Source organism: Somniosus microcephalus, chromosome 6, assembly GCF_052327205.1.
Source record: "Somniosus microcephalus isolate GS21.2 chromosome 6, FLI_Smic_1.0, whole genome shotgun sequence".
Taxonomy (NCBI): domain Eukaryota; kingdom Metazoa; phylum Chordata; class Chondrichthyes; order Squaliformes; family Somniosidae; genus Somniosus; species Somniosus microcephalus.
The window spans coordinates 6,408,486-6,425,758 of record NC_140992.1 but is presented as its reverse complement, the minus strand read 5'-3'; the positions used below and the strand labels follow the sequence as shown (position 1 = coordinate 6,425,758).

General features: G+C 43.1%; 1 protein-coding gene across 1 annotated transcript; it reads left to right on the top strand.

The window, feature by feature from the left end:
* Window positions 1-748: 748 nt before the first annotated feature.
* Window positions 749-10,721, top strand: LOC147115405 (extracellular calcium-sensing receptor-like). Its single transcript, XM_085989409.1, has 6 exons — window positions 749-957; window positions 4,403-4,694; window positions 5,501-6,334; window positions 6,518-6,745; window positions 9,422-9,545; window positions 9,639-10,721. Exons 1-6 carry the CDS (start codon window positions 749-751, stop codon window positions 10,541-10,543), a joined length of 2,592 nt encoding a protein of 863 aa, XP_085845535.1. The 3' UTR covers window positions 10,544-10,721.
* Window positions 10,722-17,273: the final 6,552 nt, after the last annotated feature.

Here is a 17,273-nt window from a genome sequence, read left to right as displayed (position 1 = left end):
TGGAATTGAACAAGGTGCACCTGATGTTGGATGGCATATCGCCAGAATTCAAGAGGCACGCATTTAGTACTTAACTAGCGTCTGTTCACACGTATGTTCAAATGGACAGGGTGCCCTTAGGCATTAACTTAATCGATGACTAGGCTTCTGCTTTTATATTAATGGAAGAATATTTGGGAGTTAGGTTTTGCATTTTCTGCTGTATTCCTTTCCCCTCCCCCCTTGGCACACGCAAAATATTTTCTGACCTATGTCGTGTACACGTCAAACGTTCAAATCCATTCTTCACCCTGTGAGCTTTGTAAATACTTTCCTTCAGAATATTTTAATGTTCTTGTCCATTCATTTGGCAGCATTTTTATTTACATTGGCCTTGCTGAACACAGGAACTCGTCCTGCATCTCCCGCATAACTTACTTATTAATTCTTGCTCTTTTTTCTAATTTTATTTGCTTTCGACTTAATTAAAACATGAACTATTCACCGATCACTTACAAACTGACACATGGGATGTTATGGAGCATTCCGTAGTCACAAAGGCATTTGCATTCGCTCAGGATATTGACTAATTTCCCGGAGGCAAACACAATAACTAATGGAAAAAAACATTTTCCTATTGAGGTTATCTCTTTCAGCATTTGAAATGCAGTGCCCCATCAATTCATGTTCAGAGACAGTATATAAAGAGCATAAACAGAATTCTTACCGTGTTGCAAAATAATCCGTAACAGTTGTCTTCAATTCTGCGATGTTTCCGTTTATGTCGGGAGTGCTGCTGATGGTGTTTTTTGCTTGGAGGTCAGATGAGCGAACCTGCACACTTCGAGAAAGATTCTATTTACCCAACATATCTAAGGATGGGGACATCGTGCTAGGAGGGTTGTTTAACGTGCACTCGAACAGGTTTGAGCAGATCAATTTATTTACAAAACCACCCGAAGAAACCAGATGTGGAAGGTTAGTTCAGTTCTGCTATGACCGTTCGTAGTTGCGCTCAAGTATTAACTAATAGCCCTGCTCGAGTACATGGTCATATATGTATTCCATTAGGAGCGATATTTTGTTAAATACTTTTCTTTTTATGTTCTATTTAGGGTGTCAGTTTGTTACCACGGTAAATTGCTCAATACATTTGTTTTTTTTATTGTATTCTGGCCGGTAGTTTGCAATTACAGATCAGGAAAGTTTGTACATGTTGGGGCTCTCTTCTCTAGAAATGAGAAGACTCAGGGGTGGCCTGATAGAGCTCTTTATGATTATGAAAGGATTTGACGTAGCGAAGATGTTTCCACTTGCGGGCAAGACCAGAAGTCAGTGCCATAAATATAAGATAGTCACTAATAAATCATATGGGGAAGTCAGGGAATCTTCTTTACCCGGAGTGTGGTCGGAATGTGGAACTCGCGGCCACAGCGAGTGGTTAAGGCGATTGGCACAGATGTATTTCAGGGGAAGCTGGATAAGCACATGAGGGAGAAAGGAATAGAAAGTTATGTTGATGTTGTTTGATGAAGAAGATTGTGAGGAGGCTCGTGTGACCCCAGCTGTTCACAATATATATTAATGATCTGGACGAGGGAATTGGATGTAATATCTCCAAATTTGCAGACGACACAAAGCTGGGCGGGAGGGTAAGCTGCGAGGCGGATGTTGGGAAACTCCAGTACGATTTGGACAGGTTGGGTGATTGGGCAGAAACATGGCAGATGCAGTATAATGTGGATAAATGTGAGGTTATCCACTTTGCAAAAACAGGAAGGCAGATTATTATTTGAATGGCAATAGATTGGGAGAAGGGGAAGTGCAAAGAGACCTGGGTGTCCTTGTGCACCAGTCGCTGAAGGTAAGCATGCAGGTGCAGCAGGCGGTTAAGACGGCAAATGGTATGTTGGCCTTCGTAGCAAGAGGGTTCGAGTACAGGAACAAGGATGTCTTGCTATAGTTGTACAGGGCCTTGGTGAGACCGCACCTTGAGTATTGTGTGCAGTTTTGGTCACCTTACCTGAGGAAGGACGTTCTTGCAATGGAGGGAGTGCAGCGAAGATTCACCAGGCTGATACCTGGGATGGCAGGAATGACGTATGAGGAGAGATTGTGTCGATTGGGCTTATACTCACTGGAGTTTAGAAGATTGAGAGGGGATCTCATCGAAACCTATAAAATTCTGTCAGTTCTGGACAGACTAGATGTAGGAAGGATGTTTCTGATGGCCGTGGAGTCCAGAACCAGGGGTCATAGTCTAAGGATAAGGGATAAGCCATTTAGGACTGAAATGAGGAGGAATGTCTTCACCCAGAGAGTGGTGAACCTGTGGAATTCTCTGCCACAGAGGGCGGTGGAGGCTAGTTCATTAAATATATTCAAGAAAGAGTTGGATATATTTCTTGAGGCTAAAGGGATCAAGGGATATGGGGAAAAGGCAGGGACAGGGTACTGAATTTGGATGATCAGCCATGATCACATTGAATGGCAGAGCAGGCTCGAAGGGCCGAATGGCCTACTCCTGCTCCTATCTTCTATGTTTCTCTGTTTCTATGTAAACACCGGCATGGTCTTGTTGGGCCGACTGGTCTGTTTCTGTGCTGTAAATACTTTGTAGCATTTTGTAATACTAATATAAATTGCTAAATTATTAAACCTTTAATATGATCCTATGCTTTGGTCTCTACTAAGCAGTTTGTATTGCCCATTTATATGGGGCAAACCAAAACGTGGGGTCACTAATATAACATAGTCACTAATAAATCCAATCGGCAATTCAGGAGAAACGAAGAGAAGATTATGCTGATAGAACTGAATGAAGAGGGATGTGAGCAGGTTCGTGTGGAGCATAAACACCGGCAAGCTCCAGCTGGGCCGAATGGTCTGTTTCTGCGCTGTGCCTTCTATGTAGGTCTATGTAATCTTCTCCCATCTACACATTATTATGGTTACAATGATGACACCCAGGACCAATTGAAATAATACATAACGGTAGAATCATAGAATCATAGAATAGTCACAACACAGGAGGCTATTCGGCCCGTAGAGCCCATGCGGGCTCTCTGCAAGAGCTAGACCCACTCCCCCCGCCCTTTCCCCGTCGCTCTGCAATTTTTTTCCTGCAGCTACTGATCCAATTCCCTTTTGAAAGCCATGATTGAATCTGCCTCCACCACCCTTTCAGGCAGTGCATTCCAGATCCTAACCACTCGCAGCGTAAAAAGGTTTTTCCTCATGCCGCCTTTGGATCTTCTGCCAATCACCTTTAATCTGTGTCCTCTGGTTCCCGACTCTTCCGCCAATGGGATAACTAACATTAAGTGTAAAGTCTTGAAGTGAATGGAATAGAAAAGCTTTTGTTGTCTCGGTTTTGTTGAAATACCCGGCACATCCTTTATGTCAGTGAATAACCAAGTTATATTTTGCATTTACCCATAATAATAATCATCATCAACATCATCGTCATCGTCGTAATCGTCATGTAATCGTTAACTGATACTAGACGCAATTCATAACATGTGCTATATTGGGGCGAGGAATTTGCAGCAGATTTAGTATACTGACCTGAAATATGGAGGTGAATTTCGGCGGGGATCCTGTCAATCATCCGCCGTAACTTCGGTGGAGCCGTCCCTGCTATGTTCCCGGGGGTTCGCTTCTCTTACGCCGCAGTTAGAGCGGCCGGGTAGGAGAACCGCCGCGATAATCTACAGACGGACTGGGAACATATTTTGCGCAATCCTTGTTTTTTGTGGGATTATATTAACAACCAAAAGCAGCAGCACAAAACTACTTCTGACATTCGTTGCTCGTTTCAAACATCAGCGAGGAAAAACAGCCCATTTATCAGATGCCTTCTGCACATATCATCCATTAATTGTACATTCGTTTTTATTTCAAATTTTGAGCTTCCATACATTTGATCAGGTTTCTACATGAGATTTGTTCATTAATCTTGGTATGACTATTTGTAAATCAATGACTATCAATATTAGCCAAACAGTTTCTGTATTAATAATGTAAATTTGAAATTAGCAGCGGATATGTGATTTAACTGCTCAAAACCTGTACAAAAAGGTGATGTTATCGTTGGCCTATGATATTAATTGGTGCAATGCTGTTGTTACAAAAAATTTCAAAATAACTGCAGAGCTACCTGAAGCAAACAGTAAATATTTTGCCACCATTGTATTACTGTATTCGTAAAAGAAAGCGAAATTATACGATATATTTTTCTAAAATAGTATTAGTAACGTATTGGTTCTTATGGTGTCATTTGCACCACCCATACCAACTAAACAGCTTTAAAAGGACATTCCATGCTTTAAGGTCCTCTACGTTGCAAATATTCCAATGTGTTCGGACGTGTACAGGAAATCTGAACTAACTTCTCTAAATGCCAACTGCGCTTGTTCCTCAGTTTTGAATTAAGGGCGTTTCGCTATGTGCAGGCCATGATTTTTGCAGTAGAGGAAATAAACAAGGACGAGACACTTCTCCCGAACATTACACTGGGCTACAGGATTCACGATGACTGCGCATCTCCCAAGATTGCAGCAAAAGTCGCTCTGGCTCTGGTTAATGGGCAGGCTGAAACATATGTGGCTCGTGTCTGTAACGGGTCTTTCAATGTCGCTGGTATTGTTGGTGGTGATGGATCTTCAGAGTCTATGGCAGTAGCAAGAACAATCGGTTCTTTTAAAATGCCAATGGTGAGATTCGGTTAAATTATTCCGATTACTATCATATACATAGTTAGTTGCTAGATATATATCTAGATGTATACTTAAGTGTCAGTTGTGGCTCAGTGGGTAGCACCCTCACCTCTGAGTCAGAAAGTTGTGGGTTCCACTCCTACTGCAGAGATTTGAGCACAAAATCTAGGCTGCCACTTCCAGTTCAGTACTGCGGGAGTGCAGCACTATCGGAGGTGCCGCCTTTCCGAAGCAGCTGTTAATCCGATATCTGCCTGCTGAGGTGTTCTTAAAAGATCCTATGACACTAATTAAAGAATAGCGGGGTCTTCTCCCCAGTGTCGTGGTCACTACTTTCCCTTCAACTAACAACATTAGAATATATTACCTGGTCATATCAATTCGCTGTCTGTGAACCATTGCTCTGCACAAACTGGCTGTTGGGTTTCCAACATTACAACAGTGCCTACATTTCAAAAGAGCTTCTTTGACTGTAAAGCGTGTTGGGATGCCCTTAACTCGTGAAAGTCCCAATATAAATGCAAGTTCCTTCTTTCCTATCTCTTGAAGTTATAAAAGTGAAAGCGTGTTTTGGTTTTCTCACTAACTGCACTATTAGGGTCTGGGTTGGTCACTGGCCATTCATTATAGCATTAATTATTTAGCATGGGCACATCTTCGCAATTTACCGTAACCATTCATTTACAATTTATTAATAATTCTTCTTCTTGATTGCAATGGCTTTAGAATATTTGCAAGCCCGAAATATGTTTATCTCAATGGCATGGTTTGTTTAATTTCTTTCCCTATTTAATTGAATGCAGGTTAGTTACTTTTCCACGTGTGTATGTCTCAGTAATAGGAACGAATATCCAACCTTTTATAGAACAATACCAAGTGACTACCATCAATCCAAGGCTTTGGTGCAACTTGTTAAGGGGTTTGGATGGACTTGGATTGGAACCATTAACAGCAACAATGACTATGGCAACTCGGGAATAAAAGCGTTTACAGAAGCTGCAAAGAATTTCGGCATTTGCATTGCCTTCTCCGAATCGTTTTACAGAACCGATCCTGCAGAAAAGATTTCGAAAATTGTACAAATGATTAAAGCGTCGACCACAAAAGTCGTGGTGGCTTTTGCGCAATCGGGGGATATGCGCATCTTGTTTGACGAGATTTTACGTCAAAACCTCACTGGCATACAGTGGATAGGAAGCGAAGGTTGGATCACCGCCGATGTTATTGCTCCAGATAAAAGATCGAGGTTCCTCACCGGGGCAATCGGAACTGCAGTGCGTGCGGTAGAAGTTCCAGGTCTGCGGGACTTCCTGCTCAGGGTCCATCCTTCTATGTTTCCCGGGGATAGTTTAGTGAGGGAGTTTTGGGAAACGACGTTCAGATGTACTCTAATATTATATAACAACAGAAGCCAAGTAGGTTCATCTTCTCGGCTCCCTCAATGCACCGGAAATGAAACTTTGAATGAAATATACAACGTCTATACTGACCTGACGATGGACGGAAGTTCCTACAATGTACTTAAAGCAGTCTATACTTTCGCACACGCGCTGCACAACATGCTTTCGTGTGAAAATGGCAAAGGACCATTTATAAATAATACATGTGCACATGTTTCAAACTTTCAACCGTGGCAGGTAGGGAATAAACCTCATTTAATTGCATTCATTTCAACTGCAAAATAAGTTGTCCAATATAAAATAAAGTCTGTGAAATAACGTTTTAGAATATATTGTTCGAACGATATCATCATAAAGTAGAAAGAAAACACTGTTTACATGTAAAGTCCCTAAAGAAATCTGTCCCATTATTTTCTAAAGCTGCTCCATTACATGAAATCCGTATATTTCACAACGAAAACTGGTGAGAAGGTGTATTTTGATGATCGTGGCAATCCAGTAGCCGGGTACGACTTTGTAAACTGGCAAATGAATGAAAACGGAGGCATTGAAGTACAGATAGTTGGACATTATAATGGATCAGCACCTCCGGGGAAAGAACTGGCGCTGAATCCGAAGTACATTGTCTGGAGCGGTGGTGAGCAGGAGGTATGGCTGCCAATTGAAACTGGCTGTAATTTTACTGTATTTAATAATTGTTAATGTCTAATCATTATAATTTGGAATATATTCTTTGCAAGAAGTCTACTGAAGAGCATAATAAGGAATAGCCGCAGAAAACCGACAGCTAGGCCCAGTCTTCCGCAGTTTATAAACGGCGGATCAGGCTTTACTAATCCGATACTTCAAACAGGAAATTAGCCAGATTTAGGCAAGGGAGGATGGCATCATGATAATCTAACTCACCGGGCTGGGAACCCACGGGATCGTGTGGAACGCCGGTTTTACATCCGTCCCAATATTACTCTTCCTTGTCTTCAACGCAGAGTAAAATTCGGTGTGCTGCAAAACCAGCAATTCACCCGTTTCCGTCAATACCCCAACCTGCGGTCGCAGGGAATGATTTGGGTCTGGTAATTTTTCAGAGCATCGTTTGATAAACTTCCACATAAGAAACTACACAGGATTACATAGGAAAGGCAGCACAGAAACAGGCAATTCGGCCGAACCAGACCATGCCGGCTTTTATTCTCCACCCGAAAGATTCCTGTCTTCCTCATTTAACCCTATCAGCAGAACTAGTTAGGGAAATTAAAATGCGCGCGTTATATTACAGTTGAATTGGTAACATGGTAGAAAAATGGCTGAAGCATAGAAAACAGAGTAGGGGTAAATCGATGTATTTTTTTCTGACTGACTAAATAGAGTTAGCCGTGTAGTCCAAAGATGTGCACCTTGTTCTCAATCATAGAATCATAGAATGATTACAGCACAGAAAGTGACCATTTGGCCCGTCCAGCCTATGACGGCTCTCTGCAAGAGCACTTCAGCGCAAGTCCCACTGCCCCGTCCTTTCCCGCAGCCCTGCAGTTTTTTCCTTCAGGTACTTATCCAATTCCCTTTTGAAAGCTACGATTGAATCTACCTCCACCACCTTTTCAGGCAGCGCATTCCAGATCCTAACCAGTCGCTGCGTAAAACAATTTTTCCTCAGGTCGCCTTCGGTTCTTTCACCAATCACCGTAAATGTTTGTCCTCTGGTTCTCGAGTCTTCTGCCAATGGGAACAGTTTCTCTCTATCTACTCTGTCTAGACCCATCTTCATTTGAGCACTTCTATCAAATCTGTTCTGAACCTTCTCTGCTCTAAGGAGAACAACCAAAGCTTCTCCAGTCTATCCACGTAACTGAAGACCATCATCCCTGGAACCATTCTTGTAAATCTTTTCCGCACTCTCTCTAAGGCCTTCACATCCTTCTTAAACTGCGGTGCCCAGAATTGGACACAATACTCTAGTTGAGGCCGAACCAGTGTTTTTGTACTCTATGCCTCTATTTATGAAGCCCAGGATCCTGTATGCTCTTTTAACCACTTTCTCAACCTGCTTTGCCACCGTCAACGATTTGTGCACATATACCGCCAGGTCTCTCTGTTCATGCACCCCCTCAAGAATTGTACCTTTAGTTTATATTGCCTTTCCTCGTTCTTCTGATCAAAATGTATCACTTCGCCCTTTTCCACGTTAAACCTCACCTGCCACGTATCCGCCCATTCCATCAGCCTGTCTATGTCTTCTTGAAGTCTGCCACTCTCCTCCTCACTGTTCGTTATACTTCCAAGTTTTGTGTGATATGCAAATTTTGAAATTGTGCCCTGTAAGCCAAAGTCTAAATCATTGGTATATATCAAAAAAAGCAGTGGTCCGAGTAACGACCCCTGGGGAACACCAATGTGTATCTTCCTCCAGTCTGATAAACAATCGTTCACCTCTATTCGCTGTTTCCTGTCAGTTAGCTAATTTCGTTTTAATGCTGCCACTGTCTCTTTTATTCCATGGGCTTCAACTTTGCTGGCAAATCTATTATGTGGCATTTTATCAAACGCCTTATGGAAGCCAATGCACACCACATCAGCCGCATTGCCCTCATCAACCCTCTCTGTTACCTCATCAAAAAGCTCGATCAAGTAAGTGACACGATTGGCCTTTAACAAATCCGTGCTGGCTTTCCTTAATTAATCGACACTTGTCCAAGTGACTGTTAATTTTTCCCGGATTATCGTTTCTAAAAGCTTTCCCACTACCGAGGTTAAACTGAAGGCCTATAATTTCTGGGTTTATCCTTTCACCCCTTTATGAACAAGGGTGTAACATTTGCAATTCTCCAGTCCTCTGCACGACCCCCGAATCGAAAGAAGGATTGGAAGATTATGGCCAGTAGCCCCGCAATTTCCACCTTTACTTCGCTCAGCGTCCTATGATGCATCCTTTCCAGTCCTGGTGAGTTATCTACTTTAAGTACAGCCAGCCTTTCCAGTAGCTCTTCTTTGTCAATTTTTATCCCATCCAGTATCTCAACTCGCTCCTCTTTCACCATGAATTTGGCAGCATCTTCACCCTTGGTGAAGACAGATGCAGAGTACTCATTTAATACATCAGCCATGCACTCCGCCTCGATGCGTAGGTGTTCATTTTGGCCCCTAATTGGCCCCACCATTCCTCTTACTACCCGTTTACTATTTATATGCCTACCGAAGACTTTTGGATTCCCTTTGAAGACACGACTTTACAGATGAAGACACAGATATTGATGTTACAAATACGTGCATGTACAGTGTATCTATCAACATCAGAAGGTAGATAATCTATTGTTTCCTTCCTTTAAGATCCCCCGTGCAGTTTGCTCTGAAAGTTGTTCTCCTGGAACAAGAAAAAAGGCTCGGAAAGGACAACCTGTTTGTTGCTTTGACTGCTCTCCCTGTGCGGATGGGGAGGTTAGTAACACTACAGGTGAGTCGAATACAGATTTTATTTTAAGATGTGTGTCTCTGAGATATCTAAAACTGAACTTCTTAACTATATAATGTTCTCTATTTCCTTTAGACTCCACAGACTGCATCCGATGTCCTGTGCTATACTGGTCCAATGAGCGGAAAGATCAATGCATACCAAAGCATATAGAATATCTGGCTTTCACAGAAATCCTGGGAAGTGTATTGGTGACTCTTGCATTGATTGGAGTATGCATGGCTATAAGTATAGCTGTTCTATTCTTTAGATATCGAGAGACACCCCTAGTTAAAGCTAACAATTCCGAGCTGAGCTTCCTCCTTCTTTTAGCACTAACATGCTGTTTTTTGTGTTCAGTTACATTCATTGGTGAACCGTCCGACTGGTCTTGTATGTTACGACACACAGCGTTCGGTGTTACATTTGTGCTGTGTATTTCCTGCGTTTTGGTTAAAACCATCCTGGTGCTGATGGCATTTAAGGCAACGCATCCCAGCAGTAACAGGATGAAATGGTTTGGACAAAAACAGCAGCGTCTAAGTGTTTTCCTCCTAACATTCGTTCAGGGTTTAACATGTGCCATTTGGCTGATCACTGCGCCGCCATTTCCCATGAGAAACACAAAGTATTACAGAGACATTATTATTTTAGAATGCGATGCGGGTTCTTCTGCAGCCTTCTATTCTGTATCAGGTTATATCGCTTTGTTATCCTGCGTATGTTTTGTCTCGGCTTTTCTCGCCCGGAAGCTGCCAGATAATTTCAACGAGGCCAAATGTATAACTTTCAGCATGCTTATCTTTTGTGCCGTTTGGATAACTTTTATTCCGGCTTCTGTGAGTTCTCCTGGGAAATACACTGTAGCGGTGGAAGTGTTTGCGATTCTGGCCTCCTGCTTCGGATTGTTGCTTTGCATTTTTGCGCCGAAATGTTACATTATCATAATAACTCCAGAGAAAAACACAAAGAAGTACCTAATGGGTAAATGGATTGAATAGTAGGTTTAAAAAACGATAAGATTTCTTGCTATGAATGTTTGCTGGCACATAATTTGTACTTCGAAGGCTTTCTGGAGCAATTAACTCAGATCCTACAAATCGATTATCAAGCTCAATTACACGTTTTAAACGGAGTCCTTTGTTCTACTATATTGTGCTGGAAGCATCGACTTTAATATGTGCAATTAAAATTCAACATATGATTAATAGACATATTGGAGTCAATATCTTCGTGTTTCGGTACTCATTAGCACGTGGCACTGGGAGTAATCCAGAAATTATCACCTTGGATGGAGTGTTATTTCATCTATTTGCTTGATCCTGAAACTCTGCCAGTAGGACCACAGCTCTTTTATTACCTGTGTAACTGGTTGACCACAACCTCTGGCCGTTCCCCTTTCCCTCGCAGAATGTTCAGTGATAACTGTTACCCTGGCACCAGGGAAGGAACACACTCACGTCCGTGGTTGCAGAAAGGGCTGTATCTTGCCCTGTCTGTCGAATCCCTTATAACAATTGCATTTCTGGAATTTCTTGCCCCCCACTGTGCAGCCAAGTTGCTCATGGTGATTTGGAGTTGCTTCTGACTGCACTTATCCGAAGGTTTCATTATCCTCACTGATATTCAACTCTGAATGCAGGCTTGTGAGTGCCTCACTCCCAGTGGTTTTCTGGATTCCCTGCCTGTTCCTCTTAGTCTGACCTGTGGTCACCCAATTTCTCTCCTCCTGAACTCTGTGTACATGCGGTGTGACTACCTCCTGAAACCTGCTTTACACAAAACTCTCAACCTCCCATATGCACTGTCATGATGCAAGCCGCCCCTCAAGCTCTGAAATTCTGAACTCGAGCTCGAGCTGCTGGTGGCAATTCCTGCATATGTGGTTTTGTAGGACACACAAACTGTTTTGATATTCCACATGCATGCGACGGGCCTCAGCTGTCCTGCCATTTTAGCTAACAGTTATTTAAAACTAAGGCAAAATATTGCGGATGCTGGAAATCTGCATATTCACAGCAAAAGCTGGAAATACTCAGCAGGCCAGGCAGCATCTGTGTAGGGAGAAGGAATTCCTCCGTTCACTAAGCCCAGAAAAATCACAATGACATCCGTGCAAAGGTCCGCTCTCAAATTCTTAACACGTTGCGCCTGAATTGGCGGGCAGAGGCTTCCTGCGGGGAAATGTCTCCGATTCGGAAATAAAATCCGTTCCTACCTTCTGCCTCGGGATCCACGGAGTCTCACGCTCCTGGGCCCTATGCGTAGACATGTGCAGAGGCCCACGTACCCCAGGGGCGCAGTTGGATCGCAAGCAGCCCGGGATCACGTGGGCCGGCCCAAACAATGAAAGAAAACGGATTCTGATTCATGCTTCTAGGGATTCCTTACGTAAGGAATTTCCATAAGCATGAATGGGGATCACATATAAAACACATTTATATACAAAATAAGTTAAAAAAAATAACATGTTTATAATTAATTAAAATACAACTTAATTAAACATTTAAAAGAAATTTAAATTCTTAGAAAAATAAATTTAAATGCCTTAAAGGGACTAAAAATATCTTTAACTTATTTTACAGGTGTTTTAATGTTTAAATAATTGAAAAAATACATTTTTATATTCACTTAAACTCTTACGCTGGTAAAAGCAGGCCCTACACTTGCTTTTACCAGGAGTAAGAATTTCATGGGCATTCGCTGGTCAGTAGATGGGCAAATAGCCCAACTCTCCACCCGCTGATGTCATAGAGTCATAGAGTCATAGAGTTATACAGCACAGAAAGCGGCCCTTCGGCCCATTGCGTCCGCACTGGCCACCAAGCCCTGTCTATTCTAATCCCATTTTCCAGCACTTGGTCCGTAACCTTGTATGCTATGGCGTTTCACGTACTCATCTAAATGTTTCTTGAATGTTGTGAGGGTTCCTGCCTCTACCACCCTTTCAGGCACTGAGTTCCAGATTCCAACCACCCTCTGGGTGAAAAAGCTTTTCCGCAAATTTCCCTCTAAACCTCCTGCCCCTTACCTTGAAATTATGGCCCTGGTTATTGACCCCTCTACTAAGGGGAAAAGTTCCTTTCTATCTACCCTATCTATGCCCCTCATAATTTTGTACACCTCAATCAGGTCCCCCCCTCAGCCTTCTCTGCTCTAAGGAAAACAACCCCAGCCTGTCCAGTCTCTCTTCATAGCTGTAGCGCTCCAGCCCAGGTAACATCCTGGTGAATCTCCTCTGTACCGTCTCCAATGCAATCACATCCTTCCTATAGTGTGGCAACCAGAACTGCACACAGTATTCCAGCTGTGGCCTAACTAGCGTTTTGTACAGCTCCATCATAACCTCCCTGCTCTTATATTCTATGTCTCGGCTAATGAAGGCAAGTATCCCATGTGCCTTTTTAACTACCTTATCTACCTGTCCTGCTGCCTTCATGGATCTATGTACATGCACACCAAGGTCCCTCTGATCCTTTGTCCTTCCTAGGGTCCTACCATTCATTAATGGGCCAGAACTTCTGTTCCCCACGCACTGGGTACTCATGCGTAGGCCCAACGAAAGTGCCGGTTTTGTGCATGCACTGCGCATGCGTGGGAAACCGGAACTTCCGTTCCCTTAAAGGAAGTGGTTCACAGGTCGAAGGTGTGCACCGGAGAGGCAGCGCGTACGCCTGGAACTTCCATTTTTTTTGCAGGTTTCTCCAGGAGGGTAAGTCTCCAGCAGCTATGCTTTTAAAAAGCAGTTGCAAGGCTTGCTTTCAAAAAGGTAAGTGGTGAATTAAGTAAAATTAAAACATTTTTCCACAGGTTTATTATTTTTTGATACTTTAAAGAAAGATAAGTTTATTTTTAGCCCCGTTAGAAACTGTAATTAATTTTTTCAAAAATTTAAATTATTGTTTAAAATAGTTATTTTATGTAATATATGGTTACTTTAAAAATGAGATTTTTTAAAAAGAAATTTATTTGAAGTTTTAGTTAGGTTTTGGGGCTGAACTCTACTCATAAATTTGACAGGTCTTCCTGTCAAATCTATGAATAGAGATTCCCTGCTACGATTGGCTCTGCATGGCCCATGTGATCCCAGGGGACGCTTCAAAATAACTGCCCCCCAATTTATGCAAGCACTGTGTGCCGGCAGTTGGAGGAGGCCCAGGATCAGAATCCCACGCGGGCCCACAGCACAATGGCCGGCGTGTTAGCTAAATGCAGGTCGGAGGCTTGAAACCACGGGAAGCCTCCGACCCGAATTTCTGGGCCATTGCGTATTCCCTTGCTTGCTAGTCCTCCCAAAATGCATCACCTCACACTTTTCAGGGTTAAATTCCATTTGCCACTGTTCTGCCCATCTGATCAACCCGTCTATATCGTCCTGCAGCCTGAGGCTTCCCTCCTCGCTAGTTACCACCCCAGCAATTTTTGTGTCATCTGCGAACTTACTGATCATACCTCCTACCTTCATATCTAAATCATTAATGTACACTACAAACAGCAAAGGGCCCAGCACCGATCCCTGCGGCACACCACTGGACACAGCCTTCCAGTCACATAAACAACCTTCCACCATCACCCTCTGCCTCCTGCCACTTAGCCAATTTTGGATCCAATGTGCCAAGTTGCACTGGATCCCATGGGCTCTTACCTTCTTGACCAGTCTTCCATGCGGGACTTTGTCAAAAGCCTTACTGAAGTCCATGTAGGCCACATCAACTGCACTACCCTCATCCACACACCTAGTGAGCTGCTCGAAAAATTCAATCAAATTGGTCAGACATGATCTCCGCCTGACAAAGCCACGCTGACTATCCTTAATTAATCCTTCCCTCTCCAAGTGGAGACTAATTCTGTACCTCAGATAGTTTTCCAATAAATTCCCTACCACTGATGTTAGGCTCACTGGCCTGAAATTCTCTGGTTTATCCCTGCTACCCTTCTTGAATAATGGTACTACGTTAGCTGTTCTCCAGTCCTCTGGCACCTCCCCTGTGGCCAGAGAGGTTCTAAAAATCAGTGTCAGAGCTCCTTAAATCTCCTCCCTTGCCTCACACAGCAGCCTGGGATACATCTCATCTGGGCCTGGGGATTTATCCACTTTTAAGCCCGCTAAAACCGCTAGTACCTCCTCCCTCTCAATACTAATTTGTTCAATTATATCACAATCCCCCTTACTGATTTTTATGCCTACATGGTTCTTCTCCATAATGAACACAGATGCTAAATATTCATTTAAATCCCCACCTACATCTTCTGGCTCTACACACAGGTTGCCACTTTGGTCCCTAATGGCCCTACTCTTTCCCTGGTTATCCTCTTGCCCTTAATATACTTATAAAACACCTTGCCCATTTCTCGGGGATGGCTACAATCTGACAAGATGATTCTTGACAGATCGCAAGTTCTGTGTTTTTGCGCGTGTGCTTCATGCGCGAAAACCCGGATATTGTGGGGCCCTTATGGGTGTGTACACACCAGGTAGATATGCGTAGAGAGGGGAAAATACGGGCGTTTATATTTAACCCCTTTAAACATTCAGATTCATTTTTCAAAAAATTAAATTTTTGTTTTAAATATTTACTTAAATTGTTTGTTAATTAATTTTAAATATGCACCTATTTTTATTTATTTGGTATCTAAATGTGCTTTTTATGTAATCCCCATTCATGCTTATGGGGATTCCACAAGAAAATGGCATCCCCCATAAGCGTGAATGGGGATCCCGCTTCTTTCATTGGTTGGGCCAGCCCACATGATCGCAGAGGCAGTTGCCAACTACCTGCGCCCCTGGGGTACGTGGGTCTCGACACATGTCTCCGCCTAAAGGCCCAGGAGTGCGAGTTTCGTGGATCCCGAGGCAGAATTTTATTTGCGGCTCGGAGGCATTTCGCCGCGGAAACCTCCGATTGCAAATTCAGGTGCAACATTTCAGGATGACTTTGGAGTTAGGCTCTAGTCCAGTGCGAGAGTGCACTAAAGTCAAGAGACTCAATCAAAGGAACCATTTTATACCGTGTGGGATTTTCATTCCGTGGAGTATAACCCCAAAGTTGAAGTGAATCTGTGCTTAAGATTCTGGAAGCTGTTAGTTGGATTGCTGGGCAGTTGATCAAGTTCATATTCAATCTGTTTAATATTGAGAGAAAATAGATGCTTAACAATAAAATAATTTGCGTGGGCAATGGACCTCTTGGCACCGAGGAACCAGTACGGATTTGAAGAGCTGTCTCCTGGCAACGTGCAATTGGCAGCATTAAATGTGACTTGGGTATTACCTGCGCTGCTTTAGGGTGTTCAGTTTCATTATTGGTGCAATTTTTAAAATAAATTCTGGGGATATGGGCATCTGTAGCAAGGCCATTCCTCAATGCCGCAAAGAAGGTGGTGGGGCCCTTCTTCTTAACCGCTGCAGTCCGTGTGGTGAAGGTGCTCCCACAGTGCTGTTTGGGAAGGAGTTCCGGGATTTTGACCCAGCGACTATGAAACCTGTTTGCCATCCCCACTAATTTCAATTTGGAGCAAGTCACAATGGAAACGACTTAAGCATCATTGGCCCCCACCATGCTACCTCTAGCAAATGAGCATTCGTCATGTCTGAGTTGAGATAGCAAGGATTGGCAGGCTATACCATTATTAGCAGGCATGAGCGGTGCCTTCAATTGACCCTTAGATATCCATATTATCAGCAGGGGTCACTGGGTAGCCATCAGGAGTGGGAACTCGTGCCGATTTCCATCCTTAAGAAAATTGTAGTAACGTTGAAGCCAGTTGTCGTAACTTTGGCCACGAGTTTCCACTTTGGGCGCAATCGGCGATCCGGTTGCAAATTGCGCCCAACTTAGTGTCCGTTTTGAAAAGTTTGTTTTTCTCGTGTTTCTCCTCAAACTCATTTGCATATTGCCCAACGGAAAACCCGCAATGAAGCAGCGCAATCGAGCAGCGTTTTAGAACATTAAAAAAAATTCTTTAAAAAATATTCCTTGATATATTTGAGTGGAAACTTAGTACAGTTTGATTAATACAGCTGAACATGGGTTTATCACAAAAATAACCATTTTTAATCACAGTGTTAATCCACAACCTGTGAGTAACCGATTTTAAAGGACTGAAAATTAATTTAAAAAAAGCTGAACCATTTGATAGTTATATTGGGTTACAGCAATCAGTTTCTTACTAAACTGAAAGCTATTAAAATGTACCTATTAGTATCCTTACACCCAAAAGAACTAGCTTAACCTTTCGAGCCTCCTCGAAGTCCCGCAAATGAGCGCCATTAGCAGAACCTCCCAATGGTGATTAATTCATCCTGGGGGCTGTAGCCAGTTTTGTGGGTGGGGTCCTTCTTTTAGCGCGTTGCGTAGATGAGATTCCTCCGAGTTTGCTGAGTGACGTAAGGGTGGCAATTGCGGATGCTTTGACCACAGTCTCCAAATCTTCCTTGGATATGGATTTGGTGCTGGAGGACTGGCGGACTGCAAATGTTGAACCCCTGTTCAGTGAAGTGGAGAGGGATACATCCAGCAAATAAAGAGCTGTCAGCCTGAAGGCGGTGTGGGGAAACTTTTAGAGACAACTTTGGGCTAAATTTTTACTTTGAAGAGTGTGTGGGTTTCGAACGGGTGAGCAGTTAAGTGTTGAAATTGACAATGTGTCGAGAAGCTGGCTTCAACCCTTCGGCTTCCAACTTTAACTCGGGCGCGTTGGTCAGCAGAGACCTGCTCGGGAGAGGTGGGT